This window comes from Charadrius vociferus, unplaced genomic scaffold (genome assembly GCF_000708025.1).
Source record: "Charadrius vociferus isolate BGI_N301 unplaced genomic scaffold, ASM70802v2 scaffold472, whole genome shotgun sequence".
Classification (NCBI taxonomy): Eukaryota; Metazoa; Chordata; class Aves; order Charadriiformes; family Charadriidae; genus Charadrius; species Charadrius vociferus.
Window position 1 is genome coordinate 1,387,240 of NW_009647735.1, and position 25,872 is coordinate 1,413,111.

Below are 25,872 nucleotides of genomic sequence, written 5' to 3' on the forward strand. Positions count from 1 at the left end.
GTTGGAAGCCTGAAAAGGAAGACAAGATGAGAGAAAAGTTTCCATTTTAAAGTATTCCATAGGCTCAGCAGTGAAAGTGTAATGAACCTTGAAAAGCCTGAATCCCAAGGCAGTAGAACTTGTCTTAGCCTGGGCAAAATCACCTGAAACTACCTGATCCAGAGCATCCAGGCTTTGAGAATCAACTTGCTTATCATCATAACTCTGGGTGAAGTGAGAAGAATCACCATCTTTCTCACAGTATTTAAAAAAATAATAATTACTTCAAGGATACTGAATTCAAGAATAAGCTTTATAAATTGCTGGGAGTTTTATGGTCATTTTATTTCTAAAAATAAAATTAAATTAAAGAAAATACTCAAGAAAAAGAATTGTGATGCTCTAAAGTAAAATTTTATATTCGGAAGAGATAGAATCTGTAACTCAACACATGGTGTGTTTCTTAATATCTGAAAGATAATAAGAAAGATATACTTGGAATTAAAGACATTTATAAAATGATGATTCGTGATTGACTTTCTTGATTGGTTACTGGAGAGATTCACTGAGGTGTAAATTTGTTTGGAAGAGCTCCACACTAGGACAGCGTGTGCTCAGATGATGTGATTGCAGGTGCATAGTTGCCATTCCATCACTAGTCATATGACTAGACTGTGTCTCCTCTGCAACTCAGGTATTATGGGAAAAGGTAAATTATGGAGGTGTGATCTTCAAGATCACTTAAACCACATGTCTAAGAGTCAGGTTTCTTTGGTTTTCGATATCTGTTTAGCCAACTGTGGTTATCAGGACTGCATCAGTTCTTTAGACTAATATTTTATACCTGTGATAATCAAAAATTATACGCTGCTAGTTGGTCTTTCTCTCAGCAGTAAATACAGATTATTAACTTACATTGATTGTGCAGGCCCAGCAGTGGCTGCCATACTAAAGATACTTTGAGATGTATAAGTTTGTATGCCTTGTTCAAGACTTAGTGGTTTCCTAGAGATTCTATTCTTGTCATCGCCCATTGAGAGAAATGTAATAAATGGGTTTAGGTGTTGGACAGCTTGTAAACCGTATGTAGAGTTCCTCTGCAACAGGTACTTCTTCAAGAACCCCTTTTTGTTATGAGATTTTTTTTATGTCTGGTAGTATTGCACCATCTGGAGAGAGTGCACTTTGCTTCTCTGGGATTTTGGATCTAGTACGCAAGACTTTGGTCCCTTCTTTTTTTTTATGCCCAAAATACTTTAGCATATGTTAAAGTATCATCTCATATTAATAGTGCCATGTCATACATTAGTTCCTTACCCTGTATTATTATTCATAAATTCTGCTCAATTGCTCCCATTTATACTATCTCAGCATTTGCATTGCTTACAGTTGATGCAGGCCTCTCTTGTATCTGCTGAACTACTTTTACAGCAAACTGAAACTTTAATTATTCTAATATAATTTTCTTGAATATTTTTCTGGTGCTAAAATCCTACATAGATTTCAGTTAACCTTCTGAATCGCGGGGAGATGTTAAAGTTTCATTAGACTAAAGTTGATTGAAAACTTGTTTGCTGTTTACTTTGTTCCAAAGTTTATTTACTGAATAAGTGTTTGCATGTGACAACTGTGAAGTTAAAACATTACATTAGAAAGTAGCAAGTATTGTCTCTGGGATTTAGTTTGCATCTAATCTGTACATACGATCTTAAATGTTAAGGCATAAAAGAGGGCCTCAGTTTGAAATCACAGTAATATTTTGATATGACAGTAATTCAAAAGCTGAATGAAAGCATGTACTCACAGATAAGAGTCAACCATCAGTTCGTACACAGAATAGCAGTAAAATACATTTTTTGAGCAAGCCAGTTTCTATATCTCCGGTGGGAGAAGATAGGACTTAGAGTTTTGTTGGGGTTCTGGCGCAAAGCTGAAACTGCTAGAAATATTTCTGGTAATGCTGACCTTTAGACACAGTCATGCAAACCTGAATGTGCTGCTTTGCATCTTGCAGCCGTTACAAAATAAAAATGCCACGTCCGGTACCCCAGAGGTCTACTTGGATTTCCAGATGAGTAACTGTACAGTGAATGGAAATATAAACTATAAATTCAGTTAGTTAATTTATTCATTGTGACAACTTTATTTGTTCAACTTATATGCATAGTATCAAATGAGATATTAGAAATCCTCATGCTTTTGCAAATGCTTGAAATAAAACTTCCCTTAAGGGATTTCACTAGAATTTGCTGTAATTAGGGAAAATGAGAGTATAGTCCCCAAAAGAAAATAGATGCACACAGCAAAACTTCGACCGGAAGCCATTCTAAAATTCATCTAAATGAATGCTTTCCGATTAGGTTTAAATGTATTTAGGTGTACCCTTTTTAAAGGAACACTGTAAGAAATAGATTCAAACTTGGAAATAAATCTTTACATATGAAGGTTCTCTGAAAGGACAGATCAGCTCCTTCCTGATCCATAGACTTACTTTGATGGATAGGTTTAATCTGTCAGTATCACTGTTACCATCTATGCAATGGGGTTCCTACTTCAAAGGTTTTTGTGTGGATTGGCGATAAGATTTTGAGATTTTCAGCTGGAAGGCAGGATAACATAAAATTACTGCATAGTTGTAGTGATCTAGAATATCAATTAAAGGGTGCGTTCAAAGATCCAGAAGAATTTTCCTTCAGGAAATGGATTAACTAAGGCACTTTTGTTCCAGTGTAATTTTTAACAAAGGAAAGATTTTCTAAATTGTATAATGCAAAATTCACCCAATTATCTCTGTTGGTAGGGTTGCTCTCATTATTTGGCAGCCAAAATACGTTATTAAGTTGTGCATAAGGCATTTATTTTTGACATATTTCACTTGACTTCCGTTATATTTATATATATTATATATTTACATTATAATGACAGATAAAAGGAAATTCATCAGGTTGTTTTTTTTAAAAAAAAAGTGCGTATAGTTGGAGTGGAGAAAATAGTTTAGATATAGAGATGTTATCAATGCGCAGTAAAATCTGTTGATCAGAAGAACTGTACATGCATGTACATTTGCTTAACATTTATGGATATCTTCTGTTTCCTTAAACTCTTGTTCTTGACTTTCATGTACCTGTAGTTTTTACAATGCTAAGAAATAAAATTATCTGTATATACTCAGGTAGTTCTCAGAATAAGAACTTCTTCACTAGTAGTTTCAGCTTAATATGAGGAATTATATTGACTTGTTTTTCTTCGTAGTGTAAAACCTTGTCTGGGATTTGTGACCACATCATTTCGCTCTCATCTGATTCTCTGGTGTCACAGTCAGCACATCTTGAGGTAGTTCATCTCACCAGCATTATGCCCAGTGAGGGTTTGGTAAGTAGCAAAGAAGTTTAAGGTTTGACTGTTAGAGTACAGAATACAAGCCTCAGTTCCTTAGGGTGATTTCTCTTTTTAATTTGTCAAGAAATCAAAGTGTGCTTTCATGCAGTATCCTACTATTTCTTTTTTCATACGCAGAATTAGATTTCTGAAAGTGGTTTAATTAACATTTATATAAACAAAGGGATTGTAATTTAAAAAAAAAATTAATTAAAACATATTTTACCTAGGGCTTCATGTGCAACTGGTAACTATATGAGCAGCTAAAGAAAAGTTATAGTCCTTTGAGAGCCATATTGCAGTTTTTGGAATGTACCAAAGTAATCCCCAAATACATAACTATACAAATAAAATTAACTAAATATCATTCATTAATGTGGTTTGAAAATGCTCAGTGGAAGGTAGATTTCTTGAGCTTGCATAAAAATAGTTAAATGTCTCCCTAATGATTCAGTAGAAACAAAACTTCTAAAAGTATCATCCCAGAAACAAAATAAATCCCTTATATTCATAAATTGTTGTTGGCTGAGCAGACTAGTTAGGTGTCTTCTGAATGTCCCAGCTGCTCTGCATTAGTAATGTGTCACACCATTAAAATTTTCTGTAGAGGTGCTAGTTCAATAATTATTTGGTTACCACTTTTAAATATTAATGTACTGTTACATTCTTTGGACAAGGGATTTTTGTGGAGTTTTAGGAGTCAGTGGGTAAAGATTTGTCTCCCCTCCTTAGTCCCCTACTTTACAACCATTCCGATATTGGTAGGCTATAGGAAGATAGGGATTTTCCTTGGAATCTAAGATCCTAACAAAAGCTAGAGAATAAGGTAGCACTGCAGGCACTGGGATTTTCTTGCACATTCTCCTCAAGAGGCAGGCTACCTTTCCCAGTATGGTCTCTTAGACTGTCTTCAGCTGCCTTCTCAGGATTTTTTCTATATATTTTTTTTTTCCCCCTACGAAAGGAGGAATCCAGGAATGTTCCTGAGGAGGAAAGAGGAGGAAAGTAGGTAGAGAAATTGGTAGCCATGAGGCTTATCTGCAGAAGATTCCAGAATTTACAAATTAAAATACATTTGAGTGTTACTATACCCTTTGTGGCATGTTTCTTATTTGTAATGCAATGTGATTTACAGATTTGTTTTAAATTTGTTAGTTAATATCTTACTCTTTGTTATAATGTTGAATAGCAATGAACATCACGTGCAAATCCAGTCAAACTTACAAGAGCATAATTGTTTTGAGGTATGCATATTAATTTGAGAATGATGTGTTTTAATAACATGAGGGGGTTTTGTATGACTGCATAAGTTTATTTTTAGTCAAAAAAGAGCATAACAACAGTGTAAAACACATTAATTTTAATTCTGTGGCGTCACAGATGCTTAGCCCAGTATGGAATTCTGAAGACAAATACAATTTGCATGCTTTGCTGCTGCATCCCAGTGGCCAAATGTGTTCCCTTTGTGGCCCAGTTTCCACTCTTGATCTGATTTCTGAGTTAGTGCAGTCATATCCAGGAAATACCAGGTCAGTATAATTTACAGCTTGTGTAGTACGCATGCTGGAAATCTGTCCGTGCTTTCGACTTGCATTAAGACTACAACATCCTGCATGGATGGATACTCTGGATATACTCTGGATCTCTGTATAGCTTTCCTTTCTATCCAGAAATGTAATGTATTTCTGCTGGTTCACTGTCAGTGCTGACAAGAACATGAACACAGATAGCATGTATTTTTCTCAGAGATGATGGAGCATATCAAGCAGGGCTGGGCATTGCTAGTGTTTGCTGTTCAGTGATAGCTCTAGAGGTAGGCCAGGAGTGTAGGCTGGTGGAGGACAGAAAGAATGTAGCCTACTTCAAAAATGGCATGTCCTATAGTTAGCTGAAAATTTAGTGGTGTGCAATATTAGGCAGGTGTCTTTCAGGGTATGAATGGTAAACTTTCTAAGCAGCTTATCATAAAGTGTTAGAGTATGATTTAAACCTTTATGGCATGAGTGACCAAGATGATAGTTGTTGAGTGTATTTTTGTGGCCTGTCATGTGGTCCACACTTTCCTCTGGACTGCCCTCTTTTCTCATAGAACATCAAGCAGACAGGGCCTGTGCTGTAATAATGCTGCAGACTGGACTATATCACTGGGTGGAAGAACCACGATGTCGTTCTCCATCCACAGTGTACCCATAAGTTTATAGCCAACAAAACTGTGACTGCTGACAGGGGACATGAGACAAATACTGCAATCAAAATTGCCCATCAATTTTTTCTATTTTTTTTTTTAGATGAAGTGAAATCATAGTGAATGGCTGTTTTCTGTGCTTAATTGTGAAGGCGCTATAACATGTTAGGTTGGAAAGTTCCGTATAATCAATTTTGCTGACACTGTGTTCTATTTAGAAAAAAATATGAAATTGGACTATAAATGGGAATAAAAGAAAAATCATGTGAAAAGGAAAAGAAAACATTAATCAGAATCAAATATAGAACAGAGTAATGAATTACAAATGGCTTTCTCATGATTGTATAGCAGGTTTTTTTCACAGGATTTTTGCTCCATTCAAGAGAAAAATGAGTGCTATTCACTGAATGGAAAGTATTCAGAGTTCCATTTTTATCCTTATCATTCAGTGTAGGGGTTGAGGTCTTATTTACCACACTGCAGCTTAGCTCTGCATTCCCTTGAGTTACTAATTTCATCGTGAGGTATTTTTTTTTCATATGGTCTTACTGAGTGCTTCACAGATGGTAATTAATTCATCCTCACAACACACTTGTAAAAATAATATTGTTATTTTAGTTTTATAGGTAGGAATCTAATGCACAGAGCAATTTCTATCAAAATCACCCAAAAAATTCTATTTTTCAGGAGAAGCTTACCATACAATTTTTCAGAACACTTAGTACTCTTGTAGCCTAAGTTTAAAATACAGTCTTCTGTTTTTAAGTGTAGCTAAGGTTTTCAGAGCTACTGAGAACTGTAGCTTCAGCTTCCTACAGGGTTGCCATGTAGAAAATTAATGCAATTATTTGCCATTGGTGAAAAATGTGTTGAAGATTACTTGCTCAGATTTATATGGGAATTCATTTATATGGAATGATATTCAGTTGATTTAATTATGAGTCTTTATCTATTTTCAAAACTCCATTTACAAAAGTCCTTCTAATTTCTTCAACAAGTGAGCCAGAAATCCTATAGACATTGCATAGGCTTACACATAAACTGAATTAATTTCCAGGTCCAAGTCCATACAGTTGCTATATGGAGTCAGCACTTCTGCAGGGCCATGTCTGTGTGTTTGTTTAAATAAATTCTGGATCATAAAGCATTTTCACAAAGGGACTGTATGTCATTTGAACATGTACCTTCAGTTCTAGCATTTTCTAACTTTCTGTCCATGCTTTTTTTTCCCTCTCTCTAAAGTATCTTCTTTTTCAGTCTGCTTTTTTAAAAAACAGTCTTACATCATGCATTCCCCAGAGCACACTCTCTGTGGTAGTTTCATGGCAGTTTGCTAGACAAAAGAATTTGCATTGGGAAGCACACATTTCAGGTTTCGTTCCAAGTTCTGATGATTGTGTTTGCATCCTGATCTCTGCAGGCATTTCTAGCCTCCAGGAAAAAACCCTGTTTTTTTCCTCTCTCTCTTCCTTCCCCAGCTATACCAGTTGCATATACCAGTCAAATTGCTTCCTCCTTTTCCTTATTTAGCCACTGGATTTTTGGTGGCAAATACTAAAACTTCCTCCATATATTTTTCCATTTCATTTTAAAGTAACTTTAAAGATTGTAAAACACTTTCTTCTGAATTGTAGTACTGGGTATAGTAATACCATTTATATCTACAGTGTACTGCATAATCAGCCTGAATAAGATGTTTGGAAGGCAGAACTTTGTTGCAAACTACCAATTTGACAAACCTGAAATAAACTCCTGTACTAAAAAAGTATTAGACTGTGAGAACCACTGTCAATTCTACCATATTGACAGAAAGAGAACATGCATACGTAAGCTTTTATGAATTAGAATAAAATAACTTTAATTTCGATTTAAGAAAATTCCCTTTCTTGGCTTTTTGTTTTTCAGTTCTTTAAGTTATTTATATTGTCAATTGTAGCATGACAAAGGAAATTTTTATACTTACAAATGCTTTTTACAAATTACTTTTCTGCTTAGAGAAAGATAGGTTTTCATTCCATTGCTTTGAATGGTAAACTTCCTTTTGAAGTTACAATTACTTGTGGTAAATGAAACTGTGGTATGATTTTAATTTCTAGGCATGGCGCATAACTGCTCAGTACAAGGCAAGATTTTTTATATTTAAAAACGAGGGGTTTTGAGGTTTGGGGTTTTTTTCCTCCTACTACTCTTGGATGATCAGGGATTGTCAGTAGCAGAAGATTTTTTTTTTTGTATTAGAGTCAGTATTATTTTGGACTAAAGTTTTGGGGGTTTTTTTTAATCTTCTGAACTTGATGTGCTGTACATATATTTAAAGATACTTCTGTGTAACATGCAACTTTAATCTTCTTTGAGATTAATTACTCTTAAGCAGGAGATTCTAAACAGGCAGGCTGTTGGGTTTTTAATGTTTGGTTTTCTGTCTTCTGATATCTAGGGAATGTTTTGCTTCTGGGATGCAGTATCACTTTTATTCTTCTTCCTTTCACTTTTGTTGTTGTTTTCTGTTGTGTCTGAGTTTCCTACAGCTGATAGAAAGTGCTATCTGTCACACTTCAATTAAGATATACACTGTTTATATCCACAGCTTTGTTAATTTTTCTGCAGAGGGAACTTTTCCTGATTCATTTAAGAATTTAACAGAAGCAAAGATTGTGGCAATAAACATTTTTATAAGACTGGCTGTGTATCATTGGAGAAAAGAAACAACAAGCAGACAAGCTGTCAGATGCAAAGGCCCTTCTTTATTAAGGATTATTCATCTATCTATCTAATGTACAGCTACTCTTTCAAATAGTACTTCTCTTTATGTGAAATTTGTAATGTAAGGTGATGGAAGCCAATCTTTTCCATTTTTACAAGAAAGGAAGTGCAAGAGAATGCAAGAAGAAAAAGTAGAATATGAAGGCAGCTTTTTTTGTGGAAAAAAAGCTGTTTTGTGGACATGGCTGTCCTAAAACTGCTAGGATATTAATCTAATTATTTCACATTATTTTTAAAGGCCTACAGAAACTTGACAAAGTTCCATCATGCTTGATATATAAAGGTTCTCATAGCCTACCTTTTTTGTTGTCCACGGGTTTCTATTTAGGTTGGATTTAGTAAAAGGATTATAAGAATAAACTCTCTTTTGAGTAAGATGTTTCATATAAATACATAAAGCTGCTGTTATGCTATGTAGTAGCAAAGACATTGATATGCCTCTCTCCAAATTTGATAGTTAAAACAAGGTTAGAGAACCATTTTACATTTGAGGCAAAGGATCAAGGGGTGTAACAATTCCCTGGTAGATCGTAGCATTACAAACCTGCATTTTCACTATTGGTGCTTCATTGTGTTATAAAAGTCAAGCCAGAACACTTCTCTCTATAGAAATGTTGTTGAGACACATTTCATTGTAGTTTTAAATACCAGAATTTTCCATGCAGAAGTATTTTGTCATATTCCAGCAAAGTGATATGAAAACAGGATTCATTTGATAATAGGTCATTGTTACCCAAAAAGGAACAGTGACATACAGTTGGAAACGTTGAAAGTATGAGCCAGAAATGCTCATACTAAGAGAGTTTAGTCTCATTGCGAAATTCAGAGCTGTTCAAACATTGTCTGAAATATCCACGAATTAACCTGGCAATAGATGTGGACATTTAAAAATACATTGTCGTCATTATATCCTGGTTAATTAACCAGATGACTCCACAAGTAATTTTTCAAGGAAATTCCACTTATAACTGGAAACACCATTTTCTCGGGAAGTGTCTTTAAAATGGGATTTTAAATGGATGACTCCTTCCCATATGTTTTCCAAGGTCAGGTTTTAATTAAAAAAAATTAAGTCACTCTCTTGTTAGTGGGGACAGTGGCAGAGTTACTAAGGAACAGTCAGGTTCTTGATAAAATAGTCTGTGAAACATTTCCTCATTCTGTAGCACCTGTCATATATTAGTATAATGCTTTGGAGTATCATATCTGACATATCACAGTTATTAAAAAGCAGCTATTTACTTCTAACCCCTTAACTGTTGACTAGTCTGAGCCATCTTCACAGAGTAAATGAGAATACTCAACTCTTGCCCAGGAATAAGGGGTATCGTTTGTTATTCTTCTGTGCTCTGAGATCATTGGTGGGGTTCAAGAAAACTAGAATCAGAGTGAAGACCTATTCTTTAAAAAAAAATGAGAGAAATCATTTTGAAAAAGGACACCAGTGAAATTCTGCTAGGAAGGGCAGAAAATAGACCAATAAGAGGACAGAAGATTGGGATCTGAGGAGCAGATGACTGAATTAGTTGGGTAGAAAGAACAGAACAGGATGAGATAGTGAAGGATATGGTAGAAAAGGCCTGGAACCAGTTAGACAAGGAGAATGGATCTTCATGAGCCAGAAGAGCAGGAAGAAAGGAAGACAGCCAGGTTGAGAGTGCAACAATGGAAAGTGGAAGGAAAGAGGTAGGAGAAATCTCTACAGCAGGACTCAATTGTGTAGATGTAGATGTCTGGTACCATTTTAGATGCCCATCTTTCAGTTGCCCCTCCAGAAGGTTCTCTGTCGTATCTGACCACCCTATACATATTTCTTGGTTACTTTGAAGTGACTAAATTATCTGTGGATATCACTGTTTAAGCAGATGAGTTCCATGCCTTCTCTCTGGATAGTGATTCTGGGACTGGATGCATGGAGGAAAAAGCTTGTGGAAAGATTAGGTGTTGGGCAGTGAACACAGAAGGAGAGAATAGAGCTGATGGGCAGGGGTGTAAGAAGCTTGAATTATGGAGACTGAACAGACAAGGAAACTTACTTGAGAGGGATAGCCATTTGTGTTGAAGAGGACCATCCAGAAGACAGAGGGAAGTGGGAGAAAACGGGAAAAGAAAAAGTCCCTTCCCACTGAAATTCTCCCATCCAGAGCCTAGAATGGATTCCAGGATTCAGAAGTTCCCTCGTTTATGTGCTTTTGTCTGTGAAATCCACTGACAAAATAGTCGTCTTATTTAGACTGATGTTTTTGCTATTTTACTTTGCCAGCTCATATGGCTGAAATCTATGAAATAGTTTGCAAGCAGTTTGTGTAAAGAGTTATATGAGAATAAGTGTCTTACAAAAGTATATCTTCATTTCCTTCAGATTTTATAACAGAAGTTAATAGGATCAAAATAGCGGATATGTGGATCCTCTTTTAATAAATTAGTTTACAAGTTAGTTAAAGATTATGTTTATGTAAAAATACATGATTACAGATGACTCTTGCATACGCTGAGTCAATATGACTCCTTTAAGCCATAAGTAGCAAACAAAATAACTATTTCTAACGGTTCAGAAGTGTTAGCAGTTGTTACAACAGGATCTACTTAGCTATTCCTGTCTGGGTTGGGAAAAAGAGGCTTGCTGCTTTAATTCTTCAACTGCAGTATTAAATCAGTATTTGCCTGGAACCTATGTTATCTGACAGAAAAATTTTCAGAATGTATTTCTATTTTTTTTTAGGCTTATTAACCATAAAAAATGCTTATATTAGTGGAAATAGAATGAAAAAATGATGAAGAAAAAGAAAGCCAATAGCCCATTAAATTGAAAGCAAGGTCCATCTCCTTTGCCTAATTCAGACTGTGAATACGTATGTGCTTTTTCTGGGTTGACAGAATTAACAGCTCTCTAAATGACTAAGTTTTGCAATTTCGGACATTTCTTATAAGCCAGTGTATATGATTTTCATTTTTCACTGGAAGTTTGATGAACGTGAACCCCTCAAAGCCTTTTGTTTATATTCAAAGACTACTTTGTGTATATATACATATATATGTATATGAACAATTTAAACTTGTGAGGAATTCTGCTAACATGTGCCAGTATTGCTTAAAATATGCCTGGAGATTCTAGTCTGTCTCTTCAGAAATGCTGATTTTAAAAAAGAAAATGAGGATGGGGGTGGGGATAAAGCACACCTTCGCTAAAGTAGTGTTGACACAGATTGTCCTTTAGAAACAATATCTTTTCAAAGTGTCAGTGTCTTTTCATGTTGAAGGATAAATTGTCCTTTAAAAATCTTCCTACCACAGGAAGCAATTGAGACTGTTTGAACTGGATTGAACTGTACACACTGTGTTACACACCGCAGTATCTGTTGTAAAAGGATAGGCAAGTGCTGACAGTCAGCATATCAAGGACAGGGGTTTTTTTTAGGGAAAAATGTTTACAAGGTTGGAAAAGAGTGATTTGAAGTAGGGAATATATCTCGCCTCTGGAGCAGAGGACATAGACTAAATAAAGCCATTTTCAGAATTGGTGTATGATTTTCAGGGGGGTATTTTAAGAATACTTTCAAACTTGTTTTGAGTATTATATTCCAAACTTTCTCCCGAGTGGAAAAATATTTTTGGAGCTATTATTTTATATATGATAGATATGTAAAATATAGATATGCAGTATATATAAAATACCCTGCATTCTGGACTATATAAAATAAAAAGTAAATATAATAATTTTTATGGGTTTTAGATACAATGTTATATTTCAAGGTTTTCAGGTAACACAGATGTGTCAAGGAAATACAGTATTGCTGTAATGGTCAACAAGAAACAAACTCATTATTTTTCTTTTGGGAAAACAAGGATGAAAGCTTTATCTAGGATAATTTGAAGGCTATGAGTCATTCACTAAAATTGTTTTTCTATATTTTGTTCTAAAGTTTAATAGCTAAGATGAAAGAGCAGATAGCAAAATGTAGGGTAATTTTTAGTGATCAGTCAGTTTTTATGTCTCTCAGATGGCATATGTTAAGAGATAAAATTGTAATTTGATTTTTTTCCAAAAGTACACATAGCTTAGCAGGAGGCTAGAAACTTTATGAAGAAATATGTGATAAAATTTAGTGAAAGGTTTAGCACTATGTTCTGGTTTGGCCTTAAATATGTTTGTCTGTTTGTTTGTTAAGTTTGGCTGGATATGTGTTACTGAAGTCTACTGTGTGTTAAAATAACAGACTTCTGTTATGGATGCAGCAACATTGTGTAACATTCTGTCTAGAAGTTCACTGTGTAAATCCAGTGTAACACATACTAGATGGATTTAAATATCAATTTAAGATTTTTAATGGAGATTCAATGTCCCATTCTCAGTGAGAACCTGCAGGGTTTTTCATGATCCATTGTTGTTGTTTATGGCTTTCAGTTGGCAAAGAGAAAGAAAATCAGATGTTTGTCAGTAACAGTTGAAAGTAATACAGAAACAATAGAAGAGCAAACACTGATAAAATTAAGCCAACTGTATAGAAGGAAATGGTGGAAGACACACACCCCACCCCCACCCCCCGAAATTTCTTTCTTCCAACTACTCACAGTTTTTAGTTGTTTCTGAAAATGGGGCATTTAAGTTTAAAGACTATTCCCGTTCATGGTTTCAGTTTTGATACTTTTTTTATATCACTAGTAATAAAAAGAGGTCGTGTTAAATATTTCAAATACTGAATAGGAATGAGCTTTTATGCTGATGTTCAGTGTTGAATTTGGTCCAAAAACTTTGGAATAATTAAAAAAACATCAAGTGAGAAAACTATGCTGTTTATAATAGCTCTCGATATATATTTGTTAAACTTAGATTTGCAAGTGTTAATTGACCATGGTTCCTTCCAGTCTGTTCAAATGTTATGTCCTTAAACTGGAATAAGCATGCTATTTTAATTATCATGCAAACATCATTTATTTGTTTCTGACAAATATGAATTACTTTTCTTGATCTTTTTGCAGGGAATGTATATCAAGTCAACATATGATGGACTACATGTAATCACAGGAACAACTGAAAATGTAAGTTTCTTTATTCTAAATGACTTTCATTGTGCATACAAGTATTTTCTATATATCTGCAGTGCATTTTGTAATATGAAAACTTGCTTTAAATCAAGCCACTTTTTATTAATACTTTTTTCTTTATCTTTTCTATACATATATCATATTAGCTTTGTAAAAACTTGGAACCCTTAAAAATAGACGTAGAAAAATATCTGTGAAGTAACTAATAACTAACAATATAAAAAAAATGAAAATCTTGACGTTCTGTCCCCAATGGTTCTTCCAGTACGCCTTTCTAATAGTGTTCATGTATATGTTCTCTTTGGCACAAAAATGTTTTCCTTTATGTTAAGTGAATTTTTCTCACATAGAGCCTCATCTTTAGTCTAAAATAATCTGTTGTATTTAATTTTTGTTCTCTACTTCAGATAAATCTCTCAGAACATAGGACAGTTTAGGTTCATATAAAAAAGAAAGTATTTTCCTGTCCACAGAACAGTAGAAATAATATAACAGGGAAAAACATCTGCCTCAGGTGTTTATATTGACTAGAGTAGTCACAAAATTACCCAGTTACTGATAAGTGTAGCTGTCATCTGAGCAGCCCTTTATATCTACAGACAGCCTACTTTATGCAGTGAGTAAATATTTCATGCAATGATGAATACTTTTTTGCTAAGTGTTCTTTGTTTTCTTCTTAGAATGGACAGTAACATTTTTGTGATTTTTTTTTTCTCATTACCAAATTAATTTTAAAAGAATGTTAGAAAAATTAGACTTTTGGAGATGATGCGTGTCCTAGGATTGACTCAGGAAATGAGTAGCTTCTGTATGTCTAAGCAATTCAGTGAAATGTATTGTAAAATAATAAGATTTAAAATAGTTACAGTATCAGCAATATGGGTGGATGTAAAAAACATGAGTAATGGAGAAAGACAACTTAAAATATTATATTTGATATCAGACAGGTTAGATAATAATCTTTGATAAACTAGGAAATTTTCAAAGCTAGCAGTAATTACTGACAGGACCATCACTAAGAAGGGAGAAATTGTGGAAAGGAGCAAATAGATTTTGGTACATGAACAGCAAGGGATGGATGATTTGGCAATGTTAAAAAACCAAATAAGTTAATAATCTAAATGACTGTTGTGTGAGGATGTATAAAAAGTTCTTTTCTGAAAATAACCATTCCTGAAAGAATTGTATTAGGAGGAGTTAAGCACCATTGTATTTTCCTATTTTGCATCATCTGTAGTAAAAATACAGAAAAGACCAAGAAAAATGTATTAATTGTCATTTTCATTGTAGTCCCAGAAGTGTTAGGCAAATCTAAACCAAAAGCACACAGAAATGCTGCAGCACATAAATCAGGATGACTGATCACAGAAAAAGTAAACAGTGTGACAAGAATAACAAAGTAGCTTCTAAATATCCTTCTTGTTACTTAACTTGTAATTCATAATTATAAATTTGAAGAAAATAAATTGACTTCAACTGCTGCAATCTAATTACTATGACAGGCTTCATAATAAGACCCATTTCTTCTGTTTTTCATATAGAGTTTTAGTCACACTGTTTTCATTCAGTCTTGGATCTGTTTAACAGAGTATAGCTGGATAAATTACAAGTTTAGATTTTTATAAAGCTAATATTGAAATTATGTAATGCTGACATCCAAGGAACATAAAATTAGCACTGTGCGGCTAGCCAAAGACATCAATACTTGCTGGCATACATCAGTATTATGCTGGCCCATAAGGGTAAGCTTCATGTGTGATATTTTGTTCTACTTAATTTATATAAATTGAGTAGTACTGCATCATGCGGTTTTTGTCACTCAGTTTTTAGACAGTGCAAACCCGTGGAAAGCCTGATGATTTTTATGTCACAATTTGTGAAGACAAGTCTAATGCAAATTAAACTTAAAATTTGTTTGCTTATTTATATAAATGCCATTGGCAGCATTTAGAAGTCTAAAAATAACTACATGTGTATCTTGGGTCCTGAAACTTCTGAATGATCCATCTTGATTATTTTGCAACAGATTTTGTTCATAGATTGAATTAGGCATGCTGTAATTAATCCACTTCTTATTGTAATTCTAATTAATTTTAGAAATATAATGCGGTTTCTAGGGAAAATAGTTATATATTTATAACTGAAATTCACAGGAGGTGTTAATATATTGCCAGCCACTAAAGGCACCACCATAAGAAATTGCCTTTTTTTTTTTTTTTTGGTAAAAGTGTAATCACATGTCCGGATAATAAACCAGCTTCAAAGACCTTTAATTTCTAGCATTTCAGCAAATTGATTTTTCATTGCTTTTGAAGGGATAATTGACCTCAGAGCCAGTGTTTAATTTTAAAAGATAATAATTAGATCAACCTCATCGAAGTCAGGAAAGGAGCTAAAAAGTGAAAGAACCAGGCCTTTGCTTTTCCAACTAATGTCATCTGAAGTTAAACGTTATGAATGGTGTTGTTTACTCCAGTTTCCTGCTCAGTTTTCATTCAGTGTTTAAAGTGATCAAGTTTGTATTCTCACTGAATTCTAGAAAAATCTTTCTGTTACATGTTTAGTGCTGTGCAAAAGAGCAGTCTGCCAAAATTCTGCAAGTTTCCACTAAAAGGAAAAATTGACACAGGAACCAGGTAGTTCTTCACACCGTCCTACAAAGTATGTAGGTAAAATCCTGTTTAGTTTAGTGCAGAAGGACTCAGGTGACAGGAGTTGATATCTGGCTGTAATGACCAGGTGGTTTAGCTCAAGGGCTGCACTTCCCACTACAGGAGACACAGAAGCCCTTACAAAAGAACAACAGAGATCAAGTAGGTGAGGAGCTGGAACATAGCTTGTGTTGGGGAGGTTGGGCAGAGCAAAGTTAGGAATGATAAGCAAGCAGTAGCCTGAATGTAAAAGCTATGCTTGGAATAGCACCTATGACACTCTTGGAATCACTGTGTCAAATATTGGCTATTTGCCTATTGGCTTGGTTTTTCTTAGTTTTTTCTTCCTGATTGAATAATTAATGATGTCTCCTACTACTCTCCAGCAGCTGTGTAGACTGCAGAATCTATTGATTACTCAGCAGGTGCTGGCTATTGGAGAGTGATTTGACCTCCTCATAGATGAGTCTCTTTGGCATTTTATTCAGAAGTTGTTGCAGTCTTTTTCTTCCCAGTGGCTATTTGGGTTTTTGTACTGTTTCCTCTTGTCCTTGCTCCTGTTTTTAATCTGTATCCACAAAAGCGAATGAAATGATGGATGGGATTTGTGCTTGGTGAAGACTACCCAGCTGAATGGCTCTTGCATGTTTCCTTGAGGTCTTGACTGGTATGCAGTGAAGTCATGAATATTCAGCTCAGTGATCCCAAATTTATGTGAATGGTTAATATGGAATAGTGTGTGTGTGTCTGTATATCTGTGTGTGTCTATATCAAAGAATCAGAATGGTTAGAGTTGGAAAGGACCTTAAAGATCATCTAGTGCCAACCCCCCGGGCAGGGGCAGCTTCCACTGGACTAGATTGCTCAAAGCCCCATCCAACCTGGCCTTGGACACTTTGAGATACATATATACACACACACACGTATAAAATCTCCTGAAAAGCTAGTCTGTCACTGACATTATCCATTTGTAAATTACAACTTTCTGTGTTCAAATGGTTAATCTAGTACTGCCTTGGAAGTGCAATGTATTTGCAGAGTATCTTTAGTGCTCTTAAGCAGTAAAACTTCTGTATAAAGGACTATGAGACCTGCTTTACTGTTACACGCATGGTTGGTCTAGCCCTGTCCCTGACCATGCAGTAAGCTTATGATTTATAGACTTAACAGATTTACTTCTATATGATGTAAATGCACTCAGTGTATTCCCAGCAATATTGAGACTGCTCATACTCCCTACAGAGAGGTAAAGAAGCTAGAATAGTTCAACCAGTCAAAAAGGCTGTTCATCACCAATGGAAGTGGGATTCTACATTATTTCATCAAATTGCCATCTGTAACCAGCAAAAACATAGTTCCTTATAAAAACAGTTTTTATAAATACAACCAATTATTGTTATTTGATAACAATACTTCCTTGGGGACAGTTTTTTGCCTCTTTCAACATTCATTGTTTTAATTCCTGCTCTTCCCTTCCACTTCCACACCCCCCCATGTAAAGTTAAATATTGTCTCTTGTCCTTAGTCTCCTGCTGACCAGTGTAAGAAAATCCATGCTGGTGATGAGGTGATCCAGGTCAACCATCAAACTGTGGTAAGTATTTTGGAAATTCTGCTCTGCAGGCTTTGCCTATTGCCACTGCTAAAAAGGTAAGAGTTCTTCTTAGAAGGTAACTTTGCCAAACTAGATTATTATATATGTCTTTTAAAATATCATTAGCACTGCTTATGCTTAATAAGAAAAGGCACAAGTTGAGTCAGTAACCAGCCCAGAAGGATTAAGCTAAATTTACATTTTGCACAGCTACTATTCAACATCATACTCTTTTTATAAGGAGATCCCAGAATATTTCATTGAAGTTTTTAGACTTTTCATTATGGTTATGCCAGCTAATTTAATTTTTTCTCTTAAATAGAGTTTTGCATTCTGTTTAATATGGGATTCAGATTAAAAACGCAGAAGTGCTGTAACAGCCATATATTCTGAATCTGTTGGGGGGAGAAAACGTGAAGAGAATTAAAGTGTTGATAGAAATCTGTCAGATTTTGCTTTTGTGCATTCTTGTATGCAGATTTATTTTTAAACAGATGAACAGTTTTATAAAGTTAGTGAAACTATTAATCTGTTTAAAATCACAGAAGCACGTGTATGCAGAACTGTGTGCTTCACCTAAGGTATTGTAGTATGTGATTTGCATATGTTTAAATGTGCCTAGCATTGCATTTCTTTCACAGCTGTGTGCTGCATCGTGTACTTATGTATACAAAACTACATTTCATTTTATGTAGAAATGGAGGAATAATATGTTCCTGCAGCATTCATAGAACTGTATCTTGACTTAAAATACATGTGACTTTACTGAAGAATTAATAATTTATTTATTTTTTAGAATATATTTTTTGTAATTGTAGTCTAAAAGCCTGTCAGAGTGCCTGTCTAAAAGCCTATCAGAGCCTCATCCAAGGCTGAATGATTATATTTTTTTTCCTATTTTGTGATGACACAAGCTGTGGCTTTCTAACTGATGTAAGTTCCAATGTCGACAATTACTGAAAAAAATGCTGTCAAATTTTGTCCCAGTACTATCTTAAGTCATAATTGTCAAAATTGTGTGTTGCAGAAGAATGGAAGCAGTATTACTGGAACTACAGGTGAAAGGAACACTTGTATTTGTTACTTATTAGGCATGAGTAGCATTGTGACAATAATGATAGTAACTTCCTGAAGTGCTTATAATTTAGCGATTTAACTTTGTCTTGTTGAACCACACCTCCAAACACAGCAGCAGCAAAATTAAGAAATCTCTTTCTGTCTGTCATTTGTGTGAGATGGGAATATGAAAGTCTGACTATTAAAATCTTATGATTAGAGAGCAAATATTTTCTCTTGAAAAGTATAACTTATTCATTTAGACTTTAAATGTTAATGCAGCACGCAGCTCTTATCTATACTAGAGAGGTTCTATGAGTTGTCATAGCTACAAGCTGGAATATGCATTAGACTGGCTTTTTCCATCAAACATACTCTTCAAGTGACAGACCTGATTTAATCTTTTCTCCAATAGATGAAATCCCCTCATTCAACTACTCAAGAATTGGCTTGCTGGATAGCAATTCTTTCCATGTGTGTTATTACAACAGGGCCAAGGTGCTTGATATGTGGAATCCCTTTCCAGCTAAGGGCACAGTACCAACAGCTGAGTTCTGGCATAAAATACCTTTTTCTAAAAAACCCCACTATTAATTATTCATTCTGAAGTTTATAACAAGCTAAGAAAAGAGATAAATGGGAAGCTGTTTCTTTTGGAAATTTATTCTTCCTTTGAAATGCCTGGGAAAGTCTTATTCTGTCTTCACTGTGACTTTGGAAAGTCAGACAGTAATATTGAGTGTCTGCACATTTCAGAGGTCCAACCCTCTTCCCCTCATGGATTGGAAGTTCTAATGTTTTCAGTATCCCTTTGATCTTCAAGTGTGCCCTTTAAGTCACTTCTGGTACATCTTGCTGAAAACTACACTTAGCTGTGTTCCTTCTTCGCCCAAGTTATCGCAAGTTGTGATGATCAATATTATTTCCATTAGTGGACTAGAATAATTCAAAGGCAACAGCTCATTAAATTTCCATGTAATCAATATTTTAATACCAGCAAGACCAGCTCATGAAATGAGGTGTAACCCATTTGAAATTAATGACTGGGAGGGGCAGTTGAGTAACCTTACAAAAGGTTACTTCAATCTTAAGATTGAAGTTTCTGTAGCATTTTGGTAGTCTATCAGATATAAATCCCATTCAACACAGTGTGTTTTGAAAGTATCTGTTCTGAAGATGATTAAATAGAGTCACTTTATATTGCCACTAGTGAAAATACTTTCCTGATTAAAGTATGGATCTCTTTTAATACATTCCAATCCAATAACTGACTACTGGCATCATTTAATCTGCTTTGACTGAACTAGGCCAATGTATTTTCTAGATAAATTCATATTCGCTCATTTCATAAGACTATTTGAGTTTTAAAACATTCACTGATGTTCCTACACCCTGTAATAAATTGTTCTGGTAGTTAATTACTCTCATTGCTGGGGTAAAAAAAAAATGATTTTATTTGTAGTCTACATCTGTCTGGCACAAGCTTCCAGTGCTGTGATCTTGATATATTTTTACCTCTTAGATTGGAGAGTGGGTTTCTCATTTAGGTGTTTTCAGGATGCAACCAAATTACCTTTTCACTTTTTTCTGGTCAGCTAGATAATTTGAGCACTTCCAGTTTGTCATCCAAATGCATGACCCTCCTTAACAACTTCTTTCAATTCCCAACTGTAATACTTTAAATACTGTAAATACATATTTAACATTGAGTTACAGAGCTGTACAGTGAAAGCATTCATTCATGCGTAGGGCAGTACTCCTGTGCTAAAATAGTACAATTGAGGCTACATTAATGTAGCCATTACCAACTAGCTGTTTACTCTTTTTAAAAAGCTTCTGTTTGTTTTTCATTCATACATAGGCAAAAATGAAACTAAGAGACACTTTTATTTGATTTTTTTTTTCCCCTTTAAAAACAAAACCTTCAATTTCAATTGAAGTTTGAATCTTTCCATCGGGAAGTCCATTTTCAAAGAATTATCTGTTTTGAAACTGTGAGAGGAGTAAGCTTTTAAACAGGTGTAAGAAGATGTCGACTTGGAAATAGTTGTGCTGTCCCTCCATTCGACTGGAGTCAGCACAGATAACAGCATTTCTAATCCTGGAGGCATTTCTCTGGGGTTGTATAGCTATAGCAGAGGGGTAAGTATGATGACAATGTCAATCCCATTGAATTGCTGGATGTGTGGAGTTAAGCATTTTGGGACTGACATGGCTAGGATATTTTGGCTGTGTGTTTTCAAAATTATTACCTACAATTAATATACTCATTTTATATAAAGCATTATCTGTATTAAGAAAGAAATATCAGATACCTAGGAGGCATCTATGTTCATACCCTTTTTTTTTTTCTGAAACCAGTTATATTAGCAAATACATTCAAAATATTAACAGAAGATGACTGTTTGTTTTAGTTTTCAAATAACTTTTAAATGTAGCTGAGACCTTTGGTTGGGGTTTGTTTGGGGTTTTTGGGGGGGTTTTTTTTGTTTTTTTTTTTAAAAAAAGAGTTGAGAAAGTATCAAAGGAAAACAGCTTACAAATTATATAATGCAACAATTGAAAGAGTTAGAAATAAAAGACTATGTGGAATCTGGTCTAACCAAGGAACACTCTTTAATACAATTATAAAGATCAAAGAAAAAATAATAGTACTTTAGGCAAGAAATTAATTAAATCAGGCAATTCACCACTAGCTGTTAAGATCATTTAATCATTATCCAATTTCCTTATTTGCTTTTCTGCTTGTCCTTCTTGCTGATGAGTTTTTAATAAAACAGCATAAGAAAATTTTAAAACATTATACATTCTAAATTATTGCCACACTCTTTATTTTTCTCTACAGTAACAACAGGCACTATTTCTGCCAGTGCCTTGTATATTTTTACTTCCTCTCTTATAAAATTATTCAGAAGTGCTGAATATGCCACTGCACATTTATTTGTTTGCAAAATTAATAATTACATCTTAGGTCCCATGGATAGTGTATTTTCTGCTGCTTAGTTGAAGTAGTAAATTTCATATTGTCTCTTTTTTTAAGTTGTTTTATATATGGGACATGATTCTTTAGTGAGAGTATTGGGACTATCATGCAGTGAAAATAGGGTAGCATCAAAGCTCAGTCACTAGCCAAGAAACACTTGTTTCTTTCAATTTTCCATGACAAGGATCATATTAAACATAGAGCAAAGAGAATAAAACATATATAACAAAAACATATACGTATTCCGGATGGAAGCAAGGTTGGATAATTTAATGCCAAATCATCTACTTCTCAGTTTACTGAAGAGACTGAAACTTTCAATTGCAAGTCCCTAAACAAGTATTTTTAATGAATCGTCTGCTTTAGGATAACATTGTATGCTGGAGAAATGTAATAAGGCAAAACTTACTAGTCAATACTATGCAAGATTTTGTAGGTGATGTAGAGAGGAAAGGATAAGTACAGACATGAAGGCAAACGGCATGTTAAGTGAAGTGCAGCATAAATTTATGAGAAGTAAATTGTGTTAATGTTCTACCTTTGGTAATTTTTCAGACAACAGAAATGTTGCAGACCCAAACAAGTCTTGATCTAGCTGCCTGACCATCTGTAAAATACTTTTTCTACTTCTGTATAGAATAGTGTTTGATAAACTAGGGAAAACTGACTTTTCAGAAAACTGGAAACGTTTTTTGTTTTTTGAGAATTAGAATGTGAAGGTCATTAAATAGGACATAGAGCAACAGTAATGCTTTTAGTAAGTCCTGTTGAAAGCTAGTTGTTACTCAGGAGCAACTGGCAAGATTCCAGAAGTCACAATGTAGTAATTAATCCCAAATGAACTGAGCGTCATAGAGGTGATCTGACTGAAAATGGCAAAGATGAACTTGGAATTAATCATGAACATGTTTCGAGGAGAAACAGAGTTTTATTGTCATTGCCTTGATATTGGTTGGTATATTGGTATAATTGCCATTGTCTTGTCTGAAATACTGTGTGACATTTGAGTCATTACAGTTATCAAAGGTGCGAAGATACATGAATGTTTAAAGAATGTACTGGGTAAAAAATAAAATGTAACATCTGTCTCATATGAAGAGAATTTTTATAAGGATTTCAATTTGGATAACCCAGCCAGCTGGGTCTGAGACAGAATTCCTCTTTCTTAACAGAAAGAGGCTATAAAGACCAGAAAGAGAAAGAACTCTTTAGGTAAAAAACAATGTTGTGCGAGAGCAAGCATCCATACAAACATCTGTAAGTAAATCTGTGGTAGAATTTGAGGTCTGCCTGGGACGGTGGTTGAAGAACTGGTGAAAATGATTGTTATAGTTGCCTGTAGCTATGCAGAAGAGAAAACAAATGGATGTAGTAGCCTAGAAGGGCTCTTTCTGTTCTAACACCTTTGCTTTGTGGTCTAAGGTGTTTCTTCTGTTATCTCTAAATGGCTGTTGGTTTTAACTAATGTAGTTGCATTTTCATACTTGATAAGGTTATTCGTTGGAATGATGGATGCTGTACAAATATATCAGCAGCCTAATACCCTTTCATACTGTTCATTATCGCATCACAGACTTTTACATACATTGTCATACTTTTCAAAATTACATACATTGTCAAGAGCCCTGGCACAATGAAATAATTTCAGCATTTATTTGTTGCTGTTAAGATATTTATTGAATTAATATAGTACTTTTGTTGAATTGTCAATTTGAGTCGTAGGGGAAGCTCATTTTAGATGGAGGTAAATATGCAAGTGAAGTGCCAGCTCACACCACCTGTGTTTCAGCACACTGTGTGTTGTGAAATACAAGTAGGAAAGAGAAAGATAAAAACTGAAGGGGAGATGTCATAAGAATTACTTCTTCCCTGAAAAGATGTCATTCTGTTTGCGAAAAAAATGCCACATGTTACTTATTCTCAGGATTCTGCCTTTCAAAAAGGCATGGCTTCCAGTAGCAGATCTTGCAGCTTCTTGGAATCTTGCTGTATTTCTCCATTAGTTAATGAAAATAACTATGTAAGATAGTGGGAGATCATTTGTTTTTCCACCATCAACTATTGTTAGTAACAGTTAGGATATTAATGACTGAATCAGCTACAGGCGTTAATGACAAGCTTCCCATTCAGTGACAGAAAGTAGTCTTATGATCTTCCAGCACACCCTTTTCTAATAATAATTTCTGTTTTCCTTGTTAATCACACAATTTTCTTTGATTACTTCCCTAAACAGATGAAGTGAATTATAGACTTAAAATATGCAGGGATGATAGTCTGTTTCCTTAACAAAAAGTTGAGTTTACACAAGCCAACTGTTTTTTGGGTTTTTTTTTTTTTATAAAAGAAAATACAAATATGAAGAGGGGTCATACTTTTGACGTTCAAGTAAGTATCCAGATGGCTTTGCTTATGTATTTGAAGAGCCTTGAGGGTAAACATCTGTCCTGGTTCATGTAAGGGTGAAGGCAGTCAAGGTAGAATTACTTGTTTTCAGGTGGTGTGCAATATAGTATTTTCTAAATATCTAGGAAATATTATTCTGTACAATTGATTTCCAGATCAAATGCCCAGCAAGGTAGTTCTTAAATTCCTGTTTAGTTAATGCTCTGTCTCTATCCGTCCTAGGTAAGATTAAAGCTGACGTGTGATACAGTAAGTAGAATATGCACAGGTCTCACAAATGAATTAAGGTGTAACCTACCTTCCTTCTGTGAGGTGCATTCTGTAATTTTGTATTTCTTAGAACATTTTTATTCATCAGAGTCCTCATAGATATTTAGGGTTTGATAAGGCAGTAAAGGAACCGAGGAACCACTCTTCTGCTTTAGCCCCAGAATTTTCAGGAAAAGCAGAGAAAAGAATATGGGTGTTCTATCCACTATGCACTGCTAGTTCCACTGAGCTGTGTCATCTAACTTTGTACCATAGCAAGTATGTATACATGTTTTGAAGAAATTGGTATGGAGGGGAATAACTGTTGTGGTGTTTTTGACTACTGGAATCCTTTGATAAGCAGCATCATGTTCAGCAGTCTAGCTGGTTTTTTCAGTTCCTTTTAACAGACAAATATATCGTGCTCTTAGTACCTGTGCAGTCATCCACAAATACACCAATTTGTGTTTTCTTCAGTCTTTTCGTTTGTTTGTTTCTCTAACCCTAAGAATTCTTTGTGTTAGGGTTTTTTTTCATACAGATTATCAGTGAGTCATCATTGGCTAGGTAGCCTTTATTTTTAAGAAGGAGAAAAGGTGGTTTTCCAGCATGAACAGAGTTTGGATTTATAAAAATGCCGAAAACCCTATTGCTGGTAGTATTCATTCCAAATCCCATTCATAAAAATCTAGATGTTCTAAATGAGAAGGAACAAAGTCAATACAGAGATACTCTAAAGAAGATATTGAAGAACTAGAAAACAAACTAGTTTACAGTGGGTTCATGAAAGTGAGTTATGTTTTTTCTAAACATATTAGTTATGCAGTCCCAGCTACAAAATTATCAGGTTTAGGTATACAAAATTACTATGGTATTGTGGATATTTAAATCATTATACTTTTAGGGTAAAGAAATTTAGTATCATAGGGATTAATATTTTTGGAGCAATTATTTTTAAAGATACTATATTTTGCAGTTTCCACTAATTATCTGGCTTGTACTTTCTATGAGAAAACTAACAAATCCTTTAACATAGGCGGTAGTATACAATTTTTTTCCCCCCTGGAGCCCTTCTTTCAACACTGAGGATGTATAAACCAATAAAAATTATTAATTAGAGCTATCCTAAGTGTAAATCACCAAAATCTTAAACTTCTGCCTGCCTTTTACCATTTTCAGTTAGTTGTTTTGCATTCTTCTAGGTTTCTTCCATATTTAACATCTAAATTTAAAAACCCTCTTTTGGGGGGGCTAAAATTAAGAAGTCAATAATTTTGAGCCACTAAGTATCAAAGTTTCTGTGATTCTAATCTTTTTAAAACTCTGCTTATCACTGCAGTAGCAATTCTCATTGCTGACATCTGACTGTGTTTCGTTTTTCCTTTGACTTATGAAGTAAGACATGTGGCTTTCCACATTCTAGGTTTTGTAGGACCGGCTTATAAAGAGATAAAAAATAGTGCACCGTATTTCAGTACGCAAATATGTTTCGCAGAGAACTGTGCACCATGACTAGAGTTCTGCTATGCTGTGCAAAGATGACATAATAATGTCCTTCTGAATTTGTTGATTTGAATGTAATGGG

The 25,872-nt window shown here is 34.6% G+C and overlaps 1 protein-coding gene across 1 annotated transcript in view; it reads left to right on the plus strand.

Annotated features, from left to right (window-relative positions):
• Positions 1–25,872, plus strand: part of LOC104283573 (connector enhancer of kinase suppressor of ras 2-like) — a 210,549-nt gene that overhangs the window by 111,444 nt on the left and 73,233 nt on the right. Inside the window, exons 6-8 of the mRNA XM_009881773.1 lie at positions 3,232–3,351; positions 13,286–13,345; positions 17,528–17,596. Coding sequence (XP_009880075.1) covers positions 3,232–3,351; positions 13,286–13,345; positions 17,528–17,596 — 249 coding nt within the window. The remainder of the gene's footprint in view (positions 1–3,231; positions 3,352–13,285; positions 13,346–17,527; positions 17,597–25,872) is intronic.